This window comes from Palaemon carinicauda, chromosome 22 (genome assembly GCF_036898095.1).
Source record: "Palaemon carinicauda isolate YSFRI2023 chromosome 22, ASM3689809v2, whole genome shotgun sequence".
Classification (NCBI taxonomy): Eukaryota; Metazoa; Arthropoda; class Malacostraca; order Decapoda; family Palaemonidae; genus Palaemon; species Palaemon carinicauda.
In genome coordinates, this window is record NC_090746.1 from 13,489,106 (window position 1) to 13,508,917 (window position 19,812).

At 45.5% G+C, this 19,812-nt stretch overlaps 1 protein-coding gene and 1 long non-coding RNA gene across 3 annotated transcripts in view; one reads left to right on the forward strand and one right to left on the reverse strand.

Moving 5' to 3' along the window:
- The window catches only part of LOC137616328 (uncharacterized), a 2,389-nt gene extending 515 nt beyond the window's left edge, over nt 1-1,874 (forward strand). The window contains exons 1-2 of the long non-coding RNA XR_011039394.1: nt 1-1,696; nt 1,805-1,874. The exon at nt 1-1,696 is cut by the window's left edge and continues 515 nt beyond it. This is a non-coding gene — a long non-coding RNA (uncharacterized lncRNA). The remainder of the gene's footprint in view (nt 1,697-1,804) is intronic.
- A 127-nt stretch (nt 1,875-2,001) lies between these two features.
- The window catches only part of FIG4 (polyphosphoinositide phosphatase FIG4), a 229,237-nt gene continuing 211,426 nt past the window's right edge, over nt 2,002-19,812 (reverse strand). For both annotated transcript variants that reach the window (XM_068345978.1, XM_068345977.1), the window contains exon 22: nt 2,002-2,854. In XM_068345978.1, the coding sequence (XP_068202079.1) occupies nt 2,664-2,854 (191 nt within the window). In that variant the 3' untranslated portion in view covers nt 2,002-2,663. The remainder of the gene's footprint in view (nt 2,855-19,812) is intronic.

A 19,812-nucleotide genomic window follows, 5' to 3' on the forward strand; every position in this document is an offset into this window, starting at 1 on the left:
AAATGCTGGAGACTTGAGGGGATTTCTCTCATAGTTTCAGAAATTTCCCCTATACAAGTGTCGTACGTATACCCATCAACGTACTCCGAAATCCTATGCCCATCGATCTGGATGTAGTTGTCCTCGCACCTGGGATTTAGTGATTGCCTTGATCAACAAACATCTTCCTTTTCTGCTAGAGTTGTAAAATTTTATTCTGTGGCTATTTCATATTTCAACTTTCCAGGCTTTCTCCTTGCTCTACCACTGGTTTGGGCCAGTGTCTGTTCATGCCGTTTCTGATCACGTGTCGGAAAGTGATCACTCCTATGTTTTCCTGACGTGGGATCGACCACCCTACCTAATTAATGCGCGCGGAAGTGGTCGCAGCTGTAGAAAAGTGGGTGAGGTCTAGTCGGGCTTCCTTTATCAGGAGAGCAGCTGCATCGCACTTCAATGCTCCTTGACCTTCTCCATTTAAACAGGCTCCCTTATAGTGTGGCCAGAGCTTAGTCCCTCACAACAGTTTTAAAGAAGCAAAGGTTATCCTTCCGCAACGCTCCTGAAAGAGTTGGAAGGCGTGGTGGCTGTGCCTGCTTGGACAAGGTGGCAGTTCTAAGGGCCACATCCCTTGCTGGTAGATTATTCTCAGGAACTGTCACTGATGAAATTTCACCATTTGAATTGGTGGAATGCAGTTTTCGCACAACGTGATGTGAGCACTGGAGATGGTTGGAGGTAGTTGCAGACTGAAAATGTTTAGGCAGAGAAGACCAACGGGGTGCCATACAACATTTCAGCTGCCGAGACATCTTTAGGAGTGGTCCTTAGTCCCAGGAGGACCCAGAGGAGCTGGATAAACCAGTTGGACTCCTTGCAGCAGTACATCAAAGCGGCTTTAAGGGTACGTTGAAAACGTTCAACCATATCATTGGCAGCAGGGTCGTACGCAGTTGTCGGATGAAGGGTGATACCCAGGAGATTCTCTAACGATGAGAGGTTAAAGTGGTACCTCTGTAATATGCTCAGGGATACCAAATCTCTACCCATCGTGAGAGCAAGGCAGATGTACTTGAGGCGGATGTTGCAGTTTCCATGGAATTTTAGTTGCTGATCATTGGCGTTTAATTTTGGTCATATTTGATGATTGTAAAATTTAAAAATCTTTAGATATTATTGACAGCTACTTTAAAAAAATGTTTGACACTTCTTTTATAACTTGAATACTCTTTATAATTATAGTAGATAGTAAAAAACATCTCTTATAACTTCAAAACCCTTTATAATTAGAGTAGATAAAACACAGCCTGAGCACATAAATACTCATAAAACATATCTCTGAAGCACAGAAGAATTAGAGCTATGTCATATATTCATGGTTAATACGAATTCTCTCTCCTTAGCTGTACCATTGATGTGTAACTAAATTGGTGCAAATTTAGTTATTCATACTGTAATTCAAATTGCAGTTATAAGTGTACTAACTGAATCTAAACTCCCTAGCACTGAAATGACAGTAAAGCAAAAATTTTATTCTACATGAACCAAGATATATTTTAATAAGGTTTTTTCTTTGAATGACATTTTCTAGGTAATTGATATTGTCAAGCAGAATAGTTGAACACTTTAATTTGTATTTCCAGGGCTACTAACTGCCGTAAGAAGAAATGCGGACATACTTCTAACATCCGCCCAAAGAAGAAGATCAAGGGTTAAGGTGATTAAATACTGTGTCTATTTGGATAATACATTGCCATTGATAATCTGCTTTTACACCTATACAAATATAGTTTTCAAGATTATAATTATAATTTTTTTTTTCCAGAATATTTGTGGCAAGAATTTGTTGTCCAGAAACAGCAGAATTTTTGAAAATATAAGGAAGTGGAAATTTTTTGAAGATTTTATTAACCCTTTTCCATTATATTTAGTAGGTGGTGGTGATAGTTGCTTGAGTGTATCCTATTTATATTCGGGTAATTGCTGTAAGTTGTAGCATCAATTTTGCTCTGAATTGTTCGGGCAAGGCAAGTGAACTCTCCCATAAGTGCTGATACAAGAATATTCCCAAAGAAGCTTGGTGGTACACGACCTATTCACGAATTGGGTGCAATGTTCTAGATTTAGACTACTGTATCTGCAAATTCTTTGTCCAAAACTTGCATATCTTCGGAATACATGGACTATACACCATAGTTGCAAATTAATATTTTATCATTCGTGATAGTAAAACTCTCAAAGCCACTTGAAAAAAACTAGTTTATTTCAAGTAATGTGACAGATTAGTCCAAAGAAACTACTGAATGATTCTTCCTTTTATACCATGCATTTGTGTTGAAGAAAATATCTCCGTATCAAGAAAATTAAACTAAAACTTTATTGATGAAAACATATACAGCTTGTCCATACAAAGGTTTGTGTTGAATAACTAATTGTAATTTAAAACTAAGGAGTACATAAATTGTAGAATACATTCTTAAGCTTGAAAATTTTCTGTACGATTAAGTGGCACTTGTCATCCTTTTGGTGTGATAGCAAATTTTAAAATAACATTCTTGGAGGACAGGAGAAGATTTATAAACAAAATAAAGCTTGTCAATACTGTAACAAAGTGAAGAGTTGAGAATCAAATTTTTAATTGAAGATACCTTTGTCCAAAAAAGTGAGTTGTAAAATATACGTTCTTAAGCGAAACTTGCAAATTTTCTGTACATTAGGAGGTCTCTGTTTGCTGGTGGTTGAGGTCCTTTAGCTGCCTTGGCAATGTAACTACTATATAACTCACGAGATCGTCGAGGAACAGTAGGAGGATCTGTCTCTACGGTTGAATCTAAGCAGAAGCTTGAACGCTGAATAAACACTAGAGGGGCTGAAACTGGTAAAAATTGGTTATGTTAAATGGTTATGATAAAAATTAAGACAATGAGACACAGCTAACCTAAATACAAATCTATCTACTTACGAAGACAAATCTCTCAACTTGTTCAAACCGCTTCAACACATTCACATCCACTCTAGCTGCTAAATTATTTCTTGAACCTGGTCTCATTCTCACCCTTCCCTTATCCTATCTAAACAAGATACGTACACCAGCCATTCTCTTCAGACGCTTTATCTCCAACAATCAATTTGTCTCGGCCACTTTCATTCCCAATAGCTTTGATCCATACATCACAGTTGGTATCACTTCCTCCTACAACCCTTCTTTATATTCATGCCTAACCCTCTATTCTTACCATTCCTGCACTGCCCCCCAACACTTTGCATCCTTCATTCACTCTTAACGTACATCTGCTTCCACTCCTCCATTTGCTGCAACAACAGACCTTCCTCGAGTAACTCCATTCAACATGGCATTCAATCTTGCACTACCTTCCCTACTCGTGCATCTCGACCTCATATCCAATCAAGCCAAATCGGGGAGTAATCATGTCAGTTTAAATCCAGGGCAGTTGAAGGCTCGAGCTTTTACTCGAAGAGGTGTACCAGAAAGGAAGCTTAGAAGTCTCAAGTTATCCAGCATGAGGTCTATCCTTGCTTTTCCCAATAAATATTGCCTTGTGGGGGAAGAACTCTTACAATCCATTAAGTCGTGGATACAGACATGAAAAATCTATGGTGAAGGTTCTAGGTTAGAAAGGGGGGAAGCAAAGGTTTTAAAAAAGGAAGGAAAGATATCATTAACCATTTGTACCAGTCCAACCTCAAGGCATCTTGCAATTGCACAAAAATAAAAAACGAGCCAATTAAAGTGGAAACTGTGGTTATTTGCTGTCGCCAATGGGTCCACAAAAATCATCTGGAATAATTTTGAGGATTTTATAGAAATAGCACTGTTCTATAATACACTATTTGTCCAAGACCTAACTGGAATAGGCATCTGCTACCTCATTTCCTCTCTGGAAGGGATTTCATAATTAGGAGGAGCACAGCATTCAGGGTTCTTGAATAAGAACCCCTCTGCAGACAATAGAAAGATAGCTGTCTGGCCGGCAATGACGAATTTGATGTGCAAGTATGTTTTGATTGAGCTTCTTCAGTATCAAGAAGTCTGCCACTAGTTTCAACACATTTATGTAGAATGCTGCAAACAGTGGATCCCGAACATGTAGGTTTCATCCTAATGACATCCCCAATGTGACTTGGAAGCATCTGTTTAAAGGATCATAGAATCAGGGGAGGGACCAAAAGTCCCGACATGGAGAAAACCAATGACTATGTATATGTTTTGCGAATCACTTTGCAGTGAAGGGTTGATGAAAGAATTTCCGACCTGCTCTCCTCCAGACTCTGCTATGGTCTAAAGAACTGGATCGGTGATTGAAGTGAACCGGAGCAGGTTTAGGCCCAACTTCAGGTGCTGTATTTACAAAATAACAAGATTTTCCTTTGGGAGGGCTTCGTGAGGTCTAAGGTAGATTTTATCATATTCTGGCAAAGGCCTAGCTATGTGAAGACCTCTCCTGGAACTAATTGTGGAAAGTTGATCAGGAAGCCTAGAGAAGAGGAAATATGATATTTTAATTATAAAATAAATTTTTGAATATACTTACCCAGTGAATATATAGCTGCAACTCTGTTGCTCGACAGACAAAAACTGTACAAAAAAACTCGCCAGCGATCGCTATACAGGTTGCGGGTGCCCATCAGCGCCATCTGTCGGCCAGATCCCAAGCTCTATGTAAACAAAGACTCAATTTTCTCCTCGTCCCACTGCGTCTCTATTGGGGAGGAAGGGAGGGTCATTTAATTTATATATTCACCGGGTAAGTATATTCAAAAATTTATTTTATAATTAAAATATCATTTCTGGGCTCAATCCCTGTGCCGCGCAGTGAAATGCTCCTTAAGCACCATTTCAAAGGAATATAACTGCTAATATTACCAGAGAAAAAATGTAAAGGAATGCTAGGTTGAACTAGCTCGCTCACCTAATGGTGTCGGTATAGACTGGGGCGAAATACCAGAGGTCTCGTACCATTTAGACTTCTCCTCTTCGAAATCCCCCAATAGTGAGGTGCCGTTCAACCTCCCCTGCCTCGCAGACCAGTACTACTAACTCAACCCACGCTTGCCCAACACTCCTTTCAAGCACCTGTTTGATATAAGTCCAAGTTTTTTATTTCGTGTGTTTCATTGGATTTATCATCAACTTTCTCTCGATGGCCGATTCCCAAGATACCCCATCGAAGTTAAGTACAGTACCTTATCCATGAGTTTTTAACGAGATTGGGCAGTGTCATCTTTGTTTTTATTATTGAGAAGTGTTTATATATGAGCGGCGTCCCCGTTCTTTCTTTCGCCTCTGCCCTTTGTCTCGTTAGTTCGTCCGTCTTTTATATTCGTTCGATCCTTTAGGAGTTTTTTCCTTATATTCATTTAGTACACCGACTTTATGCTTTCATATAGCAATATTCATTTAGTACACCGACTTTATGCTTTCATATAGCATTTATTTTATGTTATCCTATGATATCGGTGTTAGCGTTTCATCAGGAGTAGGTTATGTTGGTATGCCTGCATTCGTGCATGTTGGTGGATAGCGTCAACATTGAGATTGTTTCGCTAGTTCTAGGAGCTTTAATTTCGACCATCTCACTTTTTATTAGTAAAACCTTTTGTTTTATTACGCTCCACCTAGTTTTACGTTTGGTTCGAGTGGGACTCTCGCGTATTTTGTTGTTTTTACTGTTCGATCTACCGCTTCAGTAACTAGGTTGGTACCCCTGCTTTCCATCTGCTGATGGCGTCATGCTTCCTCCCCTACCACTCGCCCGAGTCCCTCTCTCGCCATATTTTTTCTGCATGCCTAACCTTACTTACGTGATTTCGCTTTTAATTCATTAATTATTTTTATGTATTTGTGCATTGATATTATATTTATTGCTTACTCCGTTATGATCATATTTTTGGGATTTTCATGTCATGATTAGGGGATCTCCAGTTGGTAGCCCTGTCTACCACTGCGCACTGGCGATTTCCCTGTACCATTACACCCCCCCCCAACAAGTTGGGGAGGTTATTCCATCCCCCCCCCCCCTTCAGTGTACACCCTTCCTCTCACTCGATGGTTGTTGGTTATGATTTACGGGTCAAGTATGCTTGTACCTCAGTCTTCCATCAACGTTCCGACATATTGAGGACTGAGTATACCAACGGGGTATGACTTAGTCTCATTCATTCATACCGGGCGGTTTCGTCTCCCCCCTCCCGTCGCCATCGGTCGGGGAGGGGGAAGGCCGGGACCACCGGGGACTATCACACGTGATTAGTCGGTATAACTGCACCTTGGTGTAACCTTGCTTTTAATTACGGTTGTTAGAATGAGCACTTATATTAGGAGTGTCCTCCCCTACGGTACCTCATGCTATTATCGTCCGTATAGGACTTATTATATCCCATATCATTATTTTATATTCTACATGAATCATTACCTTTGTCCCGGTACCTCAGGTAAGGTAGGGGGGGTTCCACTGGCTCCCCCCGCGCTCTCCCGTTGTACCCTCCCGTCATCAGACATCGGAGCCGCCGAGCTCTTAACTACATGATCGGTTGACACTGACACGGTTTTGATTAATATCCTCCCTCCGGGAGCCCTATTCATTACAGACATTAGTTTTTGATCATAATTGGCGTTTTCTATTTATGTACTTTAAGGATGTATCTTGGGTACTTTAAGTTTACTTTAAGTTACTTTAAGTTTACTTTAAGTTTACTTACCAACCCTGTTCCCCGGCCACGGGGGCCCCGGAACTAGTTATGATTATATATTAATCACTGTTTTTTGCATCCTTTTTCATACCCGGCTCTGCCGGATTGCTATTGGAATAGTCTCAGTTCTCTGCATGTTTAGTCTAAGGCTATACATTTATTTTATTAACTGGCAGGTCCCGGACCCTCCGGGACCCCTTATAGAGAAACTAGTAGATGCTCATGGACTATTCCTTTTACAGGTGGTCCGTTGCCGGATGACAGCCTGCGCGGCCGTCCTTCACCAGCCTTGCGGCCATGCTGTCTGTCGGTCCCACGCGGACTGTGGGATCCAGATGGACGATATTGTGGTATGGCACCCTGACAACTGCCTTATCTGTTATGACCTTATCTCCACCCTCGCTTCAGATTCGGTGAGCCTCTTTCAGTCATTTTTGTATTTACTTCCCTTCACTGGGCGACATCAATATGATAGATAATCATTGACTTCTGTTATGAATCTTCGGGTTCATTTATCATTTTGTCCTCGGGTTTGCTAACCTTATCCCCGTTTTTTCAGAGTTCCCAGGCGGTTAAAACTTCAGCAAGAGCCACTTTGAAATTGTGGGTAGGCGGCTTCGCCCGTAACGTCAAGGCCAGGAAGCCCTACGTCCTCTCAGAAGATTATTGTAGACTTATCTACCCGAACGCAAAATCTTCGGCAGCAGTGCCTAGGCAAGTGGCGGCTCCTATAATTGCTGACATTGCGGAAATCGTAGAACTCAATCTCGTCCAGGATACAGACATCCCTGACGACCCGGACCCCATTGAAGACAATGTTACGGCTCTGACCTTAGACATAGAGCCCATGATTTTTGACGAACCTGACACAGGTAAGGTTGTAAGTGAGGCAGGTGGGTCTGGCGCTAAGACCTCTCTTCTTAGCCCCTCTTTTTCTCCAACTTCTAATAATTATTCCTTTCTTGGTTTTGAAGGGAACCACGAATCCTCCCCAAGATCGCTCTCGGTTCCTGCCAAGGTCAAATCTCAGAAAAGACCTTTAGTGAGGACTCGTCAGAATCCTACACTACCTGGATCATCGAAGCCCAAGAAGGCTCCCCTCCCCGGAGCTCCTAGTGACTCGCCTAGCACTGCCCCTATGTCTCAGGACCCGGGAGTGCAGTCATCCCCCTTAATTACCACAACCAACCTCGACCCGGAGGCCCTCACGAATATGTTGTCGAGGGTCGTTACAGAGCAGATTAGTTCTATACTTTCTGCCGTCACCAGAAGACTAGATACCCTGGAAAGTGGACTGCCTCAACAACAGCAGTTCCTCATCCCGGACGCCTCAAAACTTCCACCCTTCACGAAGAACAACCCGTGGAAAATGGCGCTCCACTGTCCTTTCACGGACGGAATGTTGACCATCGAGGGTTTTGGGACCAGGCCCATTGAAGATTTTGAGTTCTTCCCTCCCGGTCTTCAATTTCCTTTCCCCGGCTTCGCCCGGCTTACGGAAGAGGCTCTTGTCCGACTAGATAAGGTCCCTAAAGAGACCGTTATCTTTCCGAAGGAACAGGCTCAGTCTGTTTGGGTTCGAACCTTAAATGAGTGGGGTTGTACAAACACCATGCTGACCCCCCACAAGAGTACTTACACCATGTTTCTTGTGGACGAACAGACCCCCACTCCTTGCGTCACCAAAATGGTTGAATTAGCCCTTCAGGCAGTGACCGAAGATAAGCCTTTGCCACAACTCCGGGAGACAGATCCTACATCTCTGCTGTTCCCATCAGATAATGAATGTTGGCTTAACATTCAATCGACATTCACTTCTGGTAAGCTATCCGCGGACTGTGCATCGACGCAATTCAGTGAACGCCTCCCAAGACTACCTGAAACCTTAATCCGACTCGAGTTCGAGTCCCGGTCTAGGTTTAGCCGGAGCCTCAACATCTCGACTATGGCGGAGATGTTTTCTCTTACTTATGACGAGGAACACTCTTTTAAAGTTATGACTAAAGCCACCCTGCAATCTTTGTTAGCAGACTGCTACGACTTCTTGGTGACCAAAAGACGTTGCCGTAAGCATGTCTTATCTGAAGCCACTATCCGCCATGAGCCAAATAAGCTCATTAAAGCCTCTGCTTGGGGTCCGGACCTTTTCCCGGAGGACATGGTCAACTCGGTATTGAGCGAAGCTGCCAGAGTGAACCAGAGCCTCAAAGTCCGTTGGGGTCTCACTCCCAAACGGAAGTTCGAACAATCGAGCATTCACTCCCGGGGCAGAAAAAGGCTACGCCCTTATAGCTCTACCCAATTCCGCCAACCTATTCAAGTAGTCCAGTCGGCCCCGGTCTCTCAGGGCATCCAACCCTCCACCTCCAAGTCTCAGCCCCAAGTGAAGTATGTCCTCGTCCCTGAAAACCAAGTGGCTTCGAACTCGTTTACCTCTCCTGTTTATAACCCGGTCTATGAGTCCCGGTTTTCCTCCCAAGGATACCAACGAGGCAGGGGCCCCGGTTCGAGGGGTTCTTTTCAGAACAGAAGCAAAGGGAGATATTTCTCCCGTGGAAAAGGGTCACGTGGTGGCCGAGGCGGTAAAACCTCCAACTACTGACGGTCTTCAGGTAGGAGGGAGACTTTATGTGTTCCGGAGTCGCTGGAAATTCAGTCCTTGGGCCTTCAGCATAATCTCCAAGGGCCTGGGGTGGAGTTGGATAGAAGGGCCTCCTCCACCGAACAGATTCCATCAACCCTCGACACCGGACCTACTTTTGTTTACCCAAGATCTTCTTCGCAAGAACGCGATCAAGGAAATGAAATATCTGAAGTTTCAAGGTCGCTTATTCAGCGTTCCGAAGAAAGACACCGACAGCCGAAGGGTCATCCTCGATCTGTCTCGACTAAACTTGTCCATTCAATGCGACAGGTTTCACATGCTTACCGTCTCGCAGGTGCGAACCTTGCTTCCCCGTGGGGCCGTCACCACCTCCATCGATCTTACCGATGCTTACTATCACGTTCCAATAGCGAGACACTTCCGCCCATTCCTAGGATTCAGACTGGACGACAAGGCTTACACGTTCAAAGTGATGCCTTTCGGGCTCAACATCGCGCCCAGAATCTTCACGAAACTGGCGGAATCGGTCATTCAGGAACTCCGATCCCACGGAATCCAAGTCGTCGCATACCTGGACGATTGGCTAATCTGGTCAGACAACGTCGAGGATTGTCTCAAGGCAACAAACAAGGTGATCCAATATCTTCAGTTTCTGGGATTCCAGATAAACTTCGGAAAGTCTCGTCTGACACCAAAGACCAAATTTCAGTGGCTGGGATTACGGTGGGACCTACGTTCTCACACTCTATGTCTCCCCAGGTCCAAGAGGATAGAGATTGCGAAAAATACCAGACGCTTTCTCGGGGAAAAGGTAACTTCCAGAAGGAACCAGGAGAGGATTCTAGGGTCCCTACAATTCGCTTCAGTGACAGACCTCCTTCTGAAAGCGAAATTGAAAGACATCAACCGAGTTTGGCGCTCCAGAGCGAACACCAAACGTCGGGACAAGAAGACACGCCTTCCTCCCATTCTTCGGAAGAGGCTTCTCCCATGGACAACCGCCAAGAGCCTATCAAAATCGGTTCCGTTGCAGTACCCCCCTCCAAGGATAGTCATCCACACGGATGCCTCCCTATCAGGTTGGGGAGGCTACTCCCAACACAGGAAAGTTCAGGGCCTTTGGTCCACAATGTTCCAGCAATTTCACATAAACGTCCTGGAGGCCATGGCTGTCTTACTAACCTTGAAACGTCTTTCCCCGGCCAAGAAACAACATCTGAGGATAGTCCTCGACAACGAAGTCATAGTCCGTTGTCTAAACAGAGGGGGCTCCAAGTCAGGTCCCATCAATCACGTGATGGTGGCAATCTTCTCCCTGGCGGCCTCAAACCAATGGCACCTATCCGCCGTTCATCTGGCTGGAGTTCGGAACGTTGTGGCAGACGCACTCTCCAGGACGGTACCGTTGGAGTCAGAATGGTCACTAGATCGCAAATCCTTTCAATGGATCCTCTTCCAAGTGCCGGATCTCCAGGTAGACCTCTTCGCGACGGAATCCAACCACAAGCTGAAATGTTATGTGGCCCCCAACCTGGACCCTCGGGCTTACGCCACGGATGCCATGTCTCTCGACTGGAACACCTGGGAAAGGATTTACCTTTTCCCACCGGTGAACCTACTGATGAAAGTGCTGGACAAACTTCGAACCTTCAAAGGTCAAGTAGCCCTGGTGGCCCCCAATTGGCCCAAGAGCAATTGGTTTCCTCTTTTACTGGAGCTGAATCTCCACCCTCACTAGATTCCCAACCCGACTTTGACCCAGATAGTACAAACGTGCACTGTGTTCGCTTCCTCAAACATTCAGACAACCCTAACTTTATGGACTTCATGAAGTTTGCGGCACACAAAGGGGCTAACATAGACCCCCAGAATACTTTATTTTTAGAATCTGACAAGAGAGACTCCACTCTTCGTCAATATGACTCAGCGGTCAAAAAACTAGCTACGTTTTTGAAAGATTCTAGTACTGACTTTATGACACTAAACCTAACGGTAACCTTTTTCAGAACCTTGTTTGAGTCGGGCTTAGCAGCCAACACTATTACTACCATCAAGTCTGCCTTGAAGAAGATTTTTCTAATCGGCTTTAATATAGATCTAACAGATTCATTGCTAGCTTCGATCCCAAGAGCCTGTGCCAGACTGAGACCATCTTCTCGTCCTAGCCCGATTTCCTGGTTTCTCAATGATGTTCTTAAACTAGCGTCAGAAACCGTCAACGATTCATGTGAGTATATCCCTCTACTCAGGAAAACTCTCTTTCTCGTGAGTTTGGCATCTGGCGCCAGGATTTCGGAATTAGCTGCCTTATCAAGGGATCCAGGCCACATAGAGTTCCTTCCGTCAGGAGAGGTCCTCCTCTCCCCAGACAAGGTCTTCTTGGCCAAAAATGAAGACCCTCAGAATAGATGGTCCTCCTGGAAAATCATCCCTCTCCTTCAGGATCCTTCCCTATGCCCGGTTACCACTCTAAAGTCCTTTCTATCAAGGACTTCCTATAAGACCTCGGGACCCTTGTTCATCAGGGAGCGGGGAGGGACTATAACTTTGAAAGGGATCAGACAACAGATCTTGTATTTTATTAAACAGGCCAATCCAGAGTCTTTTCCTCACGTCCACGACATTCGGGCGGTAGCGACCTCAATAAATTTTTTCCATCATATGAACTTTACAGATATCTCTAAATATACCGGATGGAAATCCCCCTCAGTGTTCAAGCGGCACTATCTTAAACAATTAGAGGCCCTTCAACTCGCTACCGTAGCTGCAGGGAGCGTGGTATCCCCCGGACAAATTCCTTCTAACTAATCCCTGAATCCTATATCTTCCACCTTCTTCCTCTTGCCTGCCTCACTTGCAGTTCCTACCTGAGTTCGGTTTGTTGTATCACACCCATGGGTGTTCCTAGTTCGTAACATTGCCATTTTATTATCATTGTTCAATTTATTCTTCCATACGAACTGTATTTCTTTAGTGTTCAAGTGTATGTAATTTGTTCCAGTGTTTGACCTTAATTGGTTTTGTTTTAAGTTAATGTTCTTTTGTCTTCCCTTCCTGGGATATTATACCTTATCATGCTGATGTTATTAAAGACGTCCGTCTTCTACGTTAACTTTTGATTAAACCACTGTTTGTTATGTTGATTTTTATTCGTTCCCGTATAGTTAATAAAGTTTGGGTTCGTTTTCTCTGGTACTATTTCACTGCGCGGCACAGGGATTGAGCCCAGAAAAGGGATTTTGACGAAGGAAAAATCTATTTCTGGGCGAGAGACCTGTGCCGCCCAGTGAACCCACCCTATTTGCTCCCCCCCTGTTCAGACCCCAAACTTAAGGGTGCTGTAAGGAGTGATGGGCAAGCGTGGGTTGAGTTAGTAGTACTGGTCTGCGAGGCAGGGGAGGTTGAACGGCACCTCACTATTGGGGGATTTCGAAGAGGAGAAGTCTAAATGGTACGAGACCTCTGGTATTTCGCCCCAGTCTATACCGACACCATTAGGTGAGCGAGCTAGTTCAACCTAGCATTCCTTTACATTTTTTCTCTGGTAATATTAGCAGTTATATTCCTTTGAAATGGTGCTTAAGGAGCATTTCACTGGGCGGCACAGGTCTCTCGCCCAGAAATAGATTTTTCCTTCGTCAAAATCCCTTTTTTAAATATTTAACTTAGCCAGTGAATATATAGCTGATTCACACCCAGGATGGTGGGTAGAGACCAGTAAAATATGTTTACATTTTATGAGCTAAGAGTTTTTATTTCATTTTAGAAGTTATCAAAATAACAAAAACAAAATAAATAGGTACCTGGTAAGGAAGTCAACTTGAACGATTACTCTGCCTTATAAGTACGTCTTCCTTACGGAGCCTCGCGATCCTCTTAGGATGCTGATAGACCCCTAGGAGCTGAAGTATCAAGGGCTGCAACCCATACAACAGTACCTCATCAAACCCCTAATCTGGGCGCTCTCAAGAAATGACTTTGACCACCCGCCAAATCAACCAGGATGCGAAAGGCTTCTTAGCCTTCCGGACAACCCATAAAAACAACATTAAAAACATTTCAAGAGAAAGATTAAAAGGATATGGAATTAGGGAATTGTAGTGGTTGAGCCCTCACCCACTACTGCACTCGCTGCTACGAATGGTCCCAGTGTGTAGCAGTTCTCGTAAAGAGACTGGACATCCTTTAGATAAAAAGACGCGAACACTGACTTGCTTCTCCAATAGGTTGCGTCCATTATACTTCGCAGAGATCTATTTTGCTTAAAGGCCACGGAAGTTGCAACAGCTCTAACTTCGTGCGTCTTCACCTTAAGCAAAGCTCGGTCTTCCTCACTCAGATGTGAATGAGCTTCTCGTATTAACAATCTGATAAAGTATGATAAAGCATTCTTTGACATAGGCAAAGATGGTTTCTTAACTGAACACCATAAAGCTTCAGATTGGCCTTGTAAAGGTTTGGTACGCTTTAAATAGAACTTAAGAGCTCTCACAGGGCATAAGACTCTTTCTAGTTCATTGCCTACGATCTCCGATAAGCTGGGAATATCGAAAGATTTAGGCCAAGGCCGAGAAGGCAGCTCATTTTTGGCTAGAAAACCAAGTTGTAGCGAACAGGTGGCTTTTTCTGACGAAAAACCGATGTTCTTGCTGAAGGCATGAATCTCACTGACTCTTTTAGCCGAGGCTAAGCATACCAGGAAAAGAGTCTTAAGAGTGAGATCTTTCAGGGAGGCTGATTGTAACGGCTCAAACCTGTCTGACATGAGGAATCTTAGCACCACGTCTAAATTCCATCCAGGGGTAGCCAAACGACGCTCCTTGGTGGTCTCAAAAGACTTGAGGAGGTCTTGAAGATCTTTATTGTTGGAAAGATCTAAGCCTCTATGCCGGAAGACCGATGCCAACATGCTTCTGTAGCCCTTGATAGTGGGAGCTGAAAGGGATCGTCCTTTTCTCAGGTATAAGAGAAAATCAGCTATTTGAGCTACAGAGGTACTGGTCGAGGATACAGAAACTGACTTGCACCAGTCTCGGAAGACTTCCCACTTCGACTGGTAGACTCTAATGGTGGATGCTCTCCTTGCTCTAGCAATCGCACTGGCTGCCTCCTTCGAAAAGCCTCTAGCTCTCGAGAGTCTTTCGATAGTCTGAAGGCAGTCAGACGAAGAGCGAGGAGGCTTTGGTGTACCTTCTTTACGTGAGGCTGACGTAGAAGGTCCACCCTTAGAGGAAGACTTCTGGGAACGTCTACTAGCCATCGAAGTACCTCGGTGAACCATTCTCTCGCGGGCCAGAGGGGAGCAACTAACGTCAACCTTGTCCCTTCGTGAGAGGCGAACTTCTGCAGTACCTTGTTGACAATCTTGAACGGTGGGAATGCGTAGAGATCCAGATGTGACCAATCTAGGAGGAAGGCATCTATATGTATTGCTGCTGGGTCCGGGACTGGGGAGCAATAGATTGGAAGCCTCTTGGTCAGCGAGGTTGCAAAGAGATCTATGGTTGGTTGGCCCCAAGTGGCCCAAAGTCTCTTGCACACATCCTTGTGGAGGGTCCATTCTGTTGGAATTACTTGCCCTTTCCGACTGAGACAATCTGCTATGACATTCAAGTTGCCTTGGATGAACCTCGTTACTAGGGAGATGTCTTGACCTTTTGACCAGATGAGCAGGTCCCTTGCGATCTCGTACAACGTCAGTGAGTGGGTACCTCCTTGTTTGGAGATGTACGCCAAGGCCGTGGTGTTGTCTGAGTTTACTTCCACCACTTTGCCTCGAAGGAGAGACTTGAAGCTTTTCAAGGCCAGATGTACTGCCAACAGCTCCTTGCAGTTGATATGCATGCTCCTCTGACTCGAGTTCCACAGTCCTGAGCATTCCCGACCGTCTAGTGTCGCGCCCCAGCCCACGTCCGATGCGTCCGAGAAGAGAACGTGGTTGGGAGTCTGAACAGCCAGGGGAAGACCCTCTCTTAGGTTGATATTGTCCTTCCACCAAGTCAGACAAGACTTCATCTTTTCGGAAATCGGGATCGAGACCGCTTCTAGCGTCTTGTCCTTTTTCCAGTGAAAAGCTAGACGGTATTGAAGCGGACGGAGGTGTAGTCTTCCTAGTGACACAAATTGTTCCAGGGATGACAGCGTCCCTACCAGACTCATCCACAGCCTGACTGAGCAGCGTTCCTTCTTCAGCATGTTCTGGATGAATAACAGGGCTTGACTTATTCTGGGGGCCGACGGAAAAGCCCGAAAAGCTAGACTGTGAATCTCCATCCCTAAATACACAATAGTTTGGGATGGGACCAGTTGCGACTTTTCCAAATTGACTAGGAGTCCCAATTCCTTGGTCAGATCTAGAGTCCACTTGAGATCCTTCAGACAGCGACGACTGGAAGAGGCTCTGAGAAGCCAGTCGTCCAAATAAAGGGAGGCTCGGATGTCCGATAAGTGGAGGAATTTGGCCACATTCCTCATCAGCCTCGTAAACACGAGAGGAGCTGTGCTTAGGCCAAAGCACAGGGCCCGAAACTGGTAGACCACATTTTCGAAAACGAATCTCAGAAAAGGTTGGGAGTCTGAGTGAATGGGGACGTGGAAGTAGGCGTCCCTTAGGTCTAGGGAGACCATCCAGTCTTCCCTTCTGACCGCTGCTAAGACTGACTTTGTGGTCTCCATGGAGAACTTCGTCTTTGTGACAAAGACATTCAGAGCACTGACGTCTAGCACCGGTCTCCACCCTCCTGTCTTCTTTGAAACCGGGATTCTACAACCGCCACGGTTGTAGAATCCCGGTGATTGAAGGTCCGAGACTTTGACCACCGCTCCCTTCTCTAGCAAAAGAGACACTTCCAGTTTCAGGGCTTGTCTCTTTTCTTCCTCTCTGTACCTGGGAGAGAGATCGATGGGAGACGTTGCTAGAGGGGGTTTGCGTACAAAAGGGATTTTGTACCCCTCTCTGAGCAACTTCACAGATTCTGAATCTGCGCCTCTCCTCTCCCAGGCTTGCCAGAAGTCCTTGAGTCTGGCTCCCACTGCTGTCTGAAGTTGCGGGCAGTCAGACTCTGCCCTTAGAGGACTTAGATCCTTTCCTCTTCCCTCGCTTCCCTTCGGCACGAGCACCTCCTCTGCTGGAGGCTCTGCCACGAAAGGGCGGAATAAAGCGAGACGCTGGAGTGTCTATCCTCGGTCTAGCTGAAGATGAAGGCAAAGGGGGAGCTTTGCGAGCTGAGGATGCAACTAGATCGTGAGTGTCCTTCTGCACTAACGAAGCAGCAATTTCCTTTATCCAGACTTCTGGAAACAGGCACTTGGAAAGGGGAGCAAAGAGAAGCTCAGATCTCTGGCATGGTGTAACTCCAGCAGACAGGAACGAGCAGAGAGACTCTCGCTTTTTCAGGACTCCGGACGTGAATGAGGCAGCTAGCTCATTGGACCCATCACGGACGGCCTTGTCCATGCAGGACATAATCAGCAAAGAAATATCTTTATCTGTCGAAGAGATTTTCCTGCTCAGGGCTCCTAAGCACCAGTCTAAAAAGTTAAAGACTTCAAAAGCCCTAAAGATCCCTTTCATAAGGTGGTCCAGGTCCGATGATGACCAACAAATCTTCGAGCGTCTCATGGCAAGGCGGCGGGGAGAGTCTACAAGACTTGAGAAGTCGCCCTGGGCAGAGGCAGGAACTCCCAAGCCGAGAACTTCTCCCGTGGCATACCAGACGCTCGATCTAGAAGAGAGTTTAGCTGGGGGAAAGGCAAATGCTGTCTTCCCTAAACTCTTCTTGGACTCTAAACAGTCTCCTATCAGCCGCAAAGCTCTCTTAGACGAGCGTGCGAGGACGAGTCTAGTAAAGGCAGGTGCAGCAGAAGGCATGCCTAATACAAACTCTGACGGCGGAGAACGAGGAGCCACAGAAACAAACTGGTCAGGAAACAACTCTTTGAAAATAGCCAAGACTTTTCTAAAGTCCAAAGATGGTTGAGTTGACTTAGGCTCGTCCAGTTCTGATTGTTGATCGTCTTGTTGTTCAGCAACATCATCATCAGAAAGTTCCTCATCCGAAAACTGATGAGGAAACGGCAACGGAGTGGGCAACGTCTGGTTCGCTGAGTCCGGTCGAACTGGTGCATGCGTGACGGAGCCGGACGCAACGTCATGGAACTGCTGCACAGTCTGTGAACTGTCAACAACCATGGGAGCGCGAGGACGCACAGCGTCTACCCGAGACTGTCTAGACCGACTGGGTTGAGCAGTGGAAACCACACCGGGTTGCGGAGGTTGACGCACCGCGTCAAAACAAGTCACCTCTGATGGTTGTAGAACGTCCTGAACGTCAACAACCACCTCCGTGCGTCGCTTAACGTCAACGTGCGGCTGGCAACCCACACTGGATCGCATCGGTGGAGGAACCACCTCAACTGGTAGACGCGAGAAGGTTACCTCAGCGTCAACAGGACGCACAACCGATCGCTTGGAAGGTTGTTGGCTAGAAGGTACGGCAGCAACCTTCTCCGCATGAAAGTCCTGCATCAAAGACGTAAGCTTGGACTGCATGTCTTGCAGCAAAGCCCATTTAGGGTCTAAGGGAGCAGGTGCGGCGACAGACAGTGTTAGTGACTGAAGCGGTACCGCTTTGCCTCTCTTAGGCGGTGAGCAGTCATCAGATGACGGCAACGAGTCCGAACTGACCCAGTGGCTACAACCGGGACGTTGGACTTGTCCTGAAGGGACCGATTTACGTTTTAAAGGTCGTGAGACCTTGGTCCAAAGTTTCTTACGAGAAACACCTTCAGACGATGAGGTATAAATGGGCTCTCTCGTCTTACGTAGGTAGGGGCGATCTTGGGGAGATACGCCTGATACCATGGAGGGAACGTCTGTTCGCTGATTAAAGCCTCTCGAACCCATGCGTCGTGCGACATTGCTTCTCCCCTGGACTTGGGAGCTTGCAAGAGGTCCCGGACTAGGAGGACGACAGGCACGAACAGACGAACCCTCAAGCGCAACACTGTTCACAACACTTTCACTTGGCACTTTATCACTTCCCACTGCACTTTGGCACTTAAGCTCCTTAACATCCGCCATGAGTTGATTGCGGTCACTTGCAAGGGACTCAACTCTCTCCCCCAGGGCATGTCAGCCATCGATGGTTCCTGAGTGCTAGGAGGGGGGTTAGGAACAACCACTACAGGGGAAGGAATAGGTTGTGGGGCATGAGGAGAGGAAACATCAATGGATCTAGAAGAACTTCTCCTAATTCTATCTCTCTCTAGCCTGCGTGTGTACTTTTCAAATTCGATAAAATCGAATTCCGAAAGGCCCACGCACTCCTCACACCGATCTTCCAATTGACAGGTTTTACCCCGACAATTGGAACAAACAGTGTGAGGGTCGATAGAAGCCTTCGGAAGACGCCTAGAACAGTCCCTAGCATTGCATTTTCTAAATTTGGGAACTTGTGAAGGGTCAGCCATTTTGAATTGGTCAAGGGAAAATTCCAAAAAACGATCTAAGTCATCAACAATGAATCCGATACAAAAAAAAGAGTTCAAGGATTTATTTGAAGAAAAACCCTGCACAGCGAAAGCTCAAAACCAGAATATAGTACTTCACCAAAGATGATGTGAAAAACTCCAGTTAGCAACAGCGAGTAAAGTACGTCTTGTCGACACGTCGACAGAGAGAAAATTGAGTCTTTGTTTACATAGAGCTTGGTATCTGGCCGACAGATGGCGCTGATGGGCACACCCGCAACCTGTATAGCGATCGCTGGCGAGTTTTTTTGTACAGTTTTTGTCTGTCGAGCAACAGAGTTGCAGCTATATATTCACCGGCTAAGTTAAATATTTAAAAACAATTTTTTTGTCCCCACTCAAACTAGCCAGTTGGCCTGCTAAGCAATGGCTTGTATTCTCAGCAACAGTAAGAATCTAATCCATGCCTTTACTCATTTTGTGAATATCTGGGGATAGCTCCTGTAAGACCGCATCCTTTGCCAAAATTCTAGCATGGAAATGAGAAGCAATAAGGATGCAATAATGGGCATCTTTGCAATTGATAGGACAGCTTCGGGACAGGAACTGGAATATTAATTCATGGGCTAGGGTCCTCCTTTTGAAGGGTTTACATTTGAAGTGTATTGTGAGACGAGAGGAATAGCATCACTCCCTTGATTTAATTTTTCTTGGGTACAATGAACAGTTAGCCCTCATGTTTTAGGAAGACAGTCCCTTATAACTTCCTTCTCCAGCATTTTATGGACAAAATACCTTATTTCTGGGATTTTAAGTTGAAAGAAATTGTGCCAAGGAAAAGGATTTGTTTTTCCCAAACAGCATAGAACCTTTGCGAATGTGTCCTTAATATGCAAAGGTCCATCATTTTTCTATAGGACGAAGGCTAAATCCCAACAGTCCCAATTTGTCTCAAGCTTCATTTGGGTAATTTGTTTCTGTTAACATCTTGGACATTTAATCTTTCTTACATAGGTGGCCTGGGTCTTTTCATATACTTCTGTGGG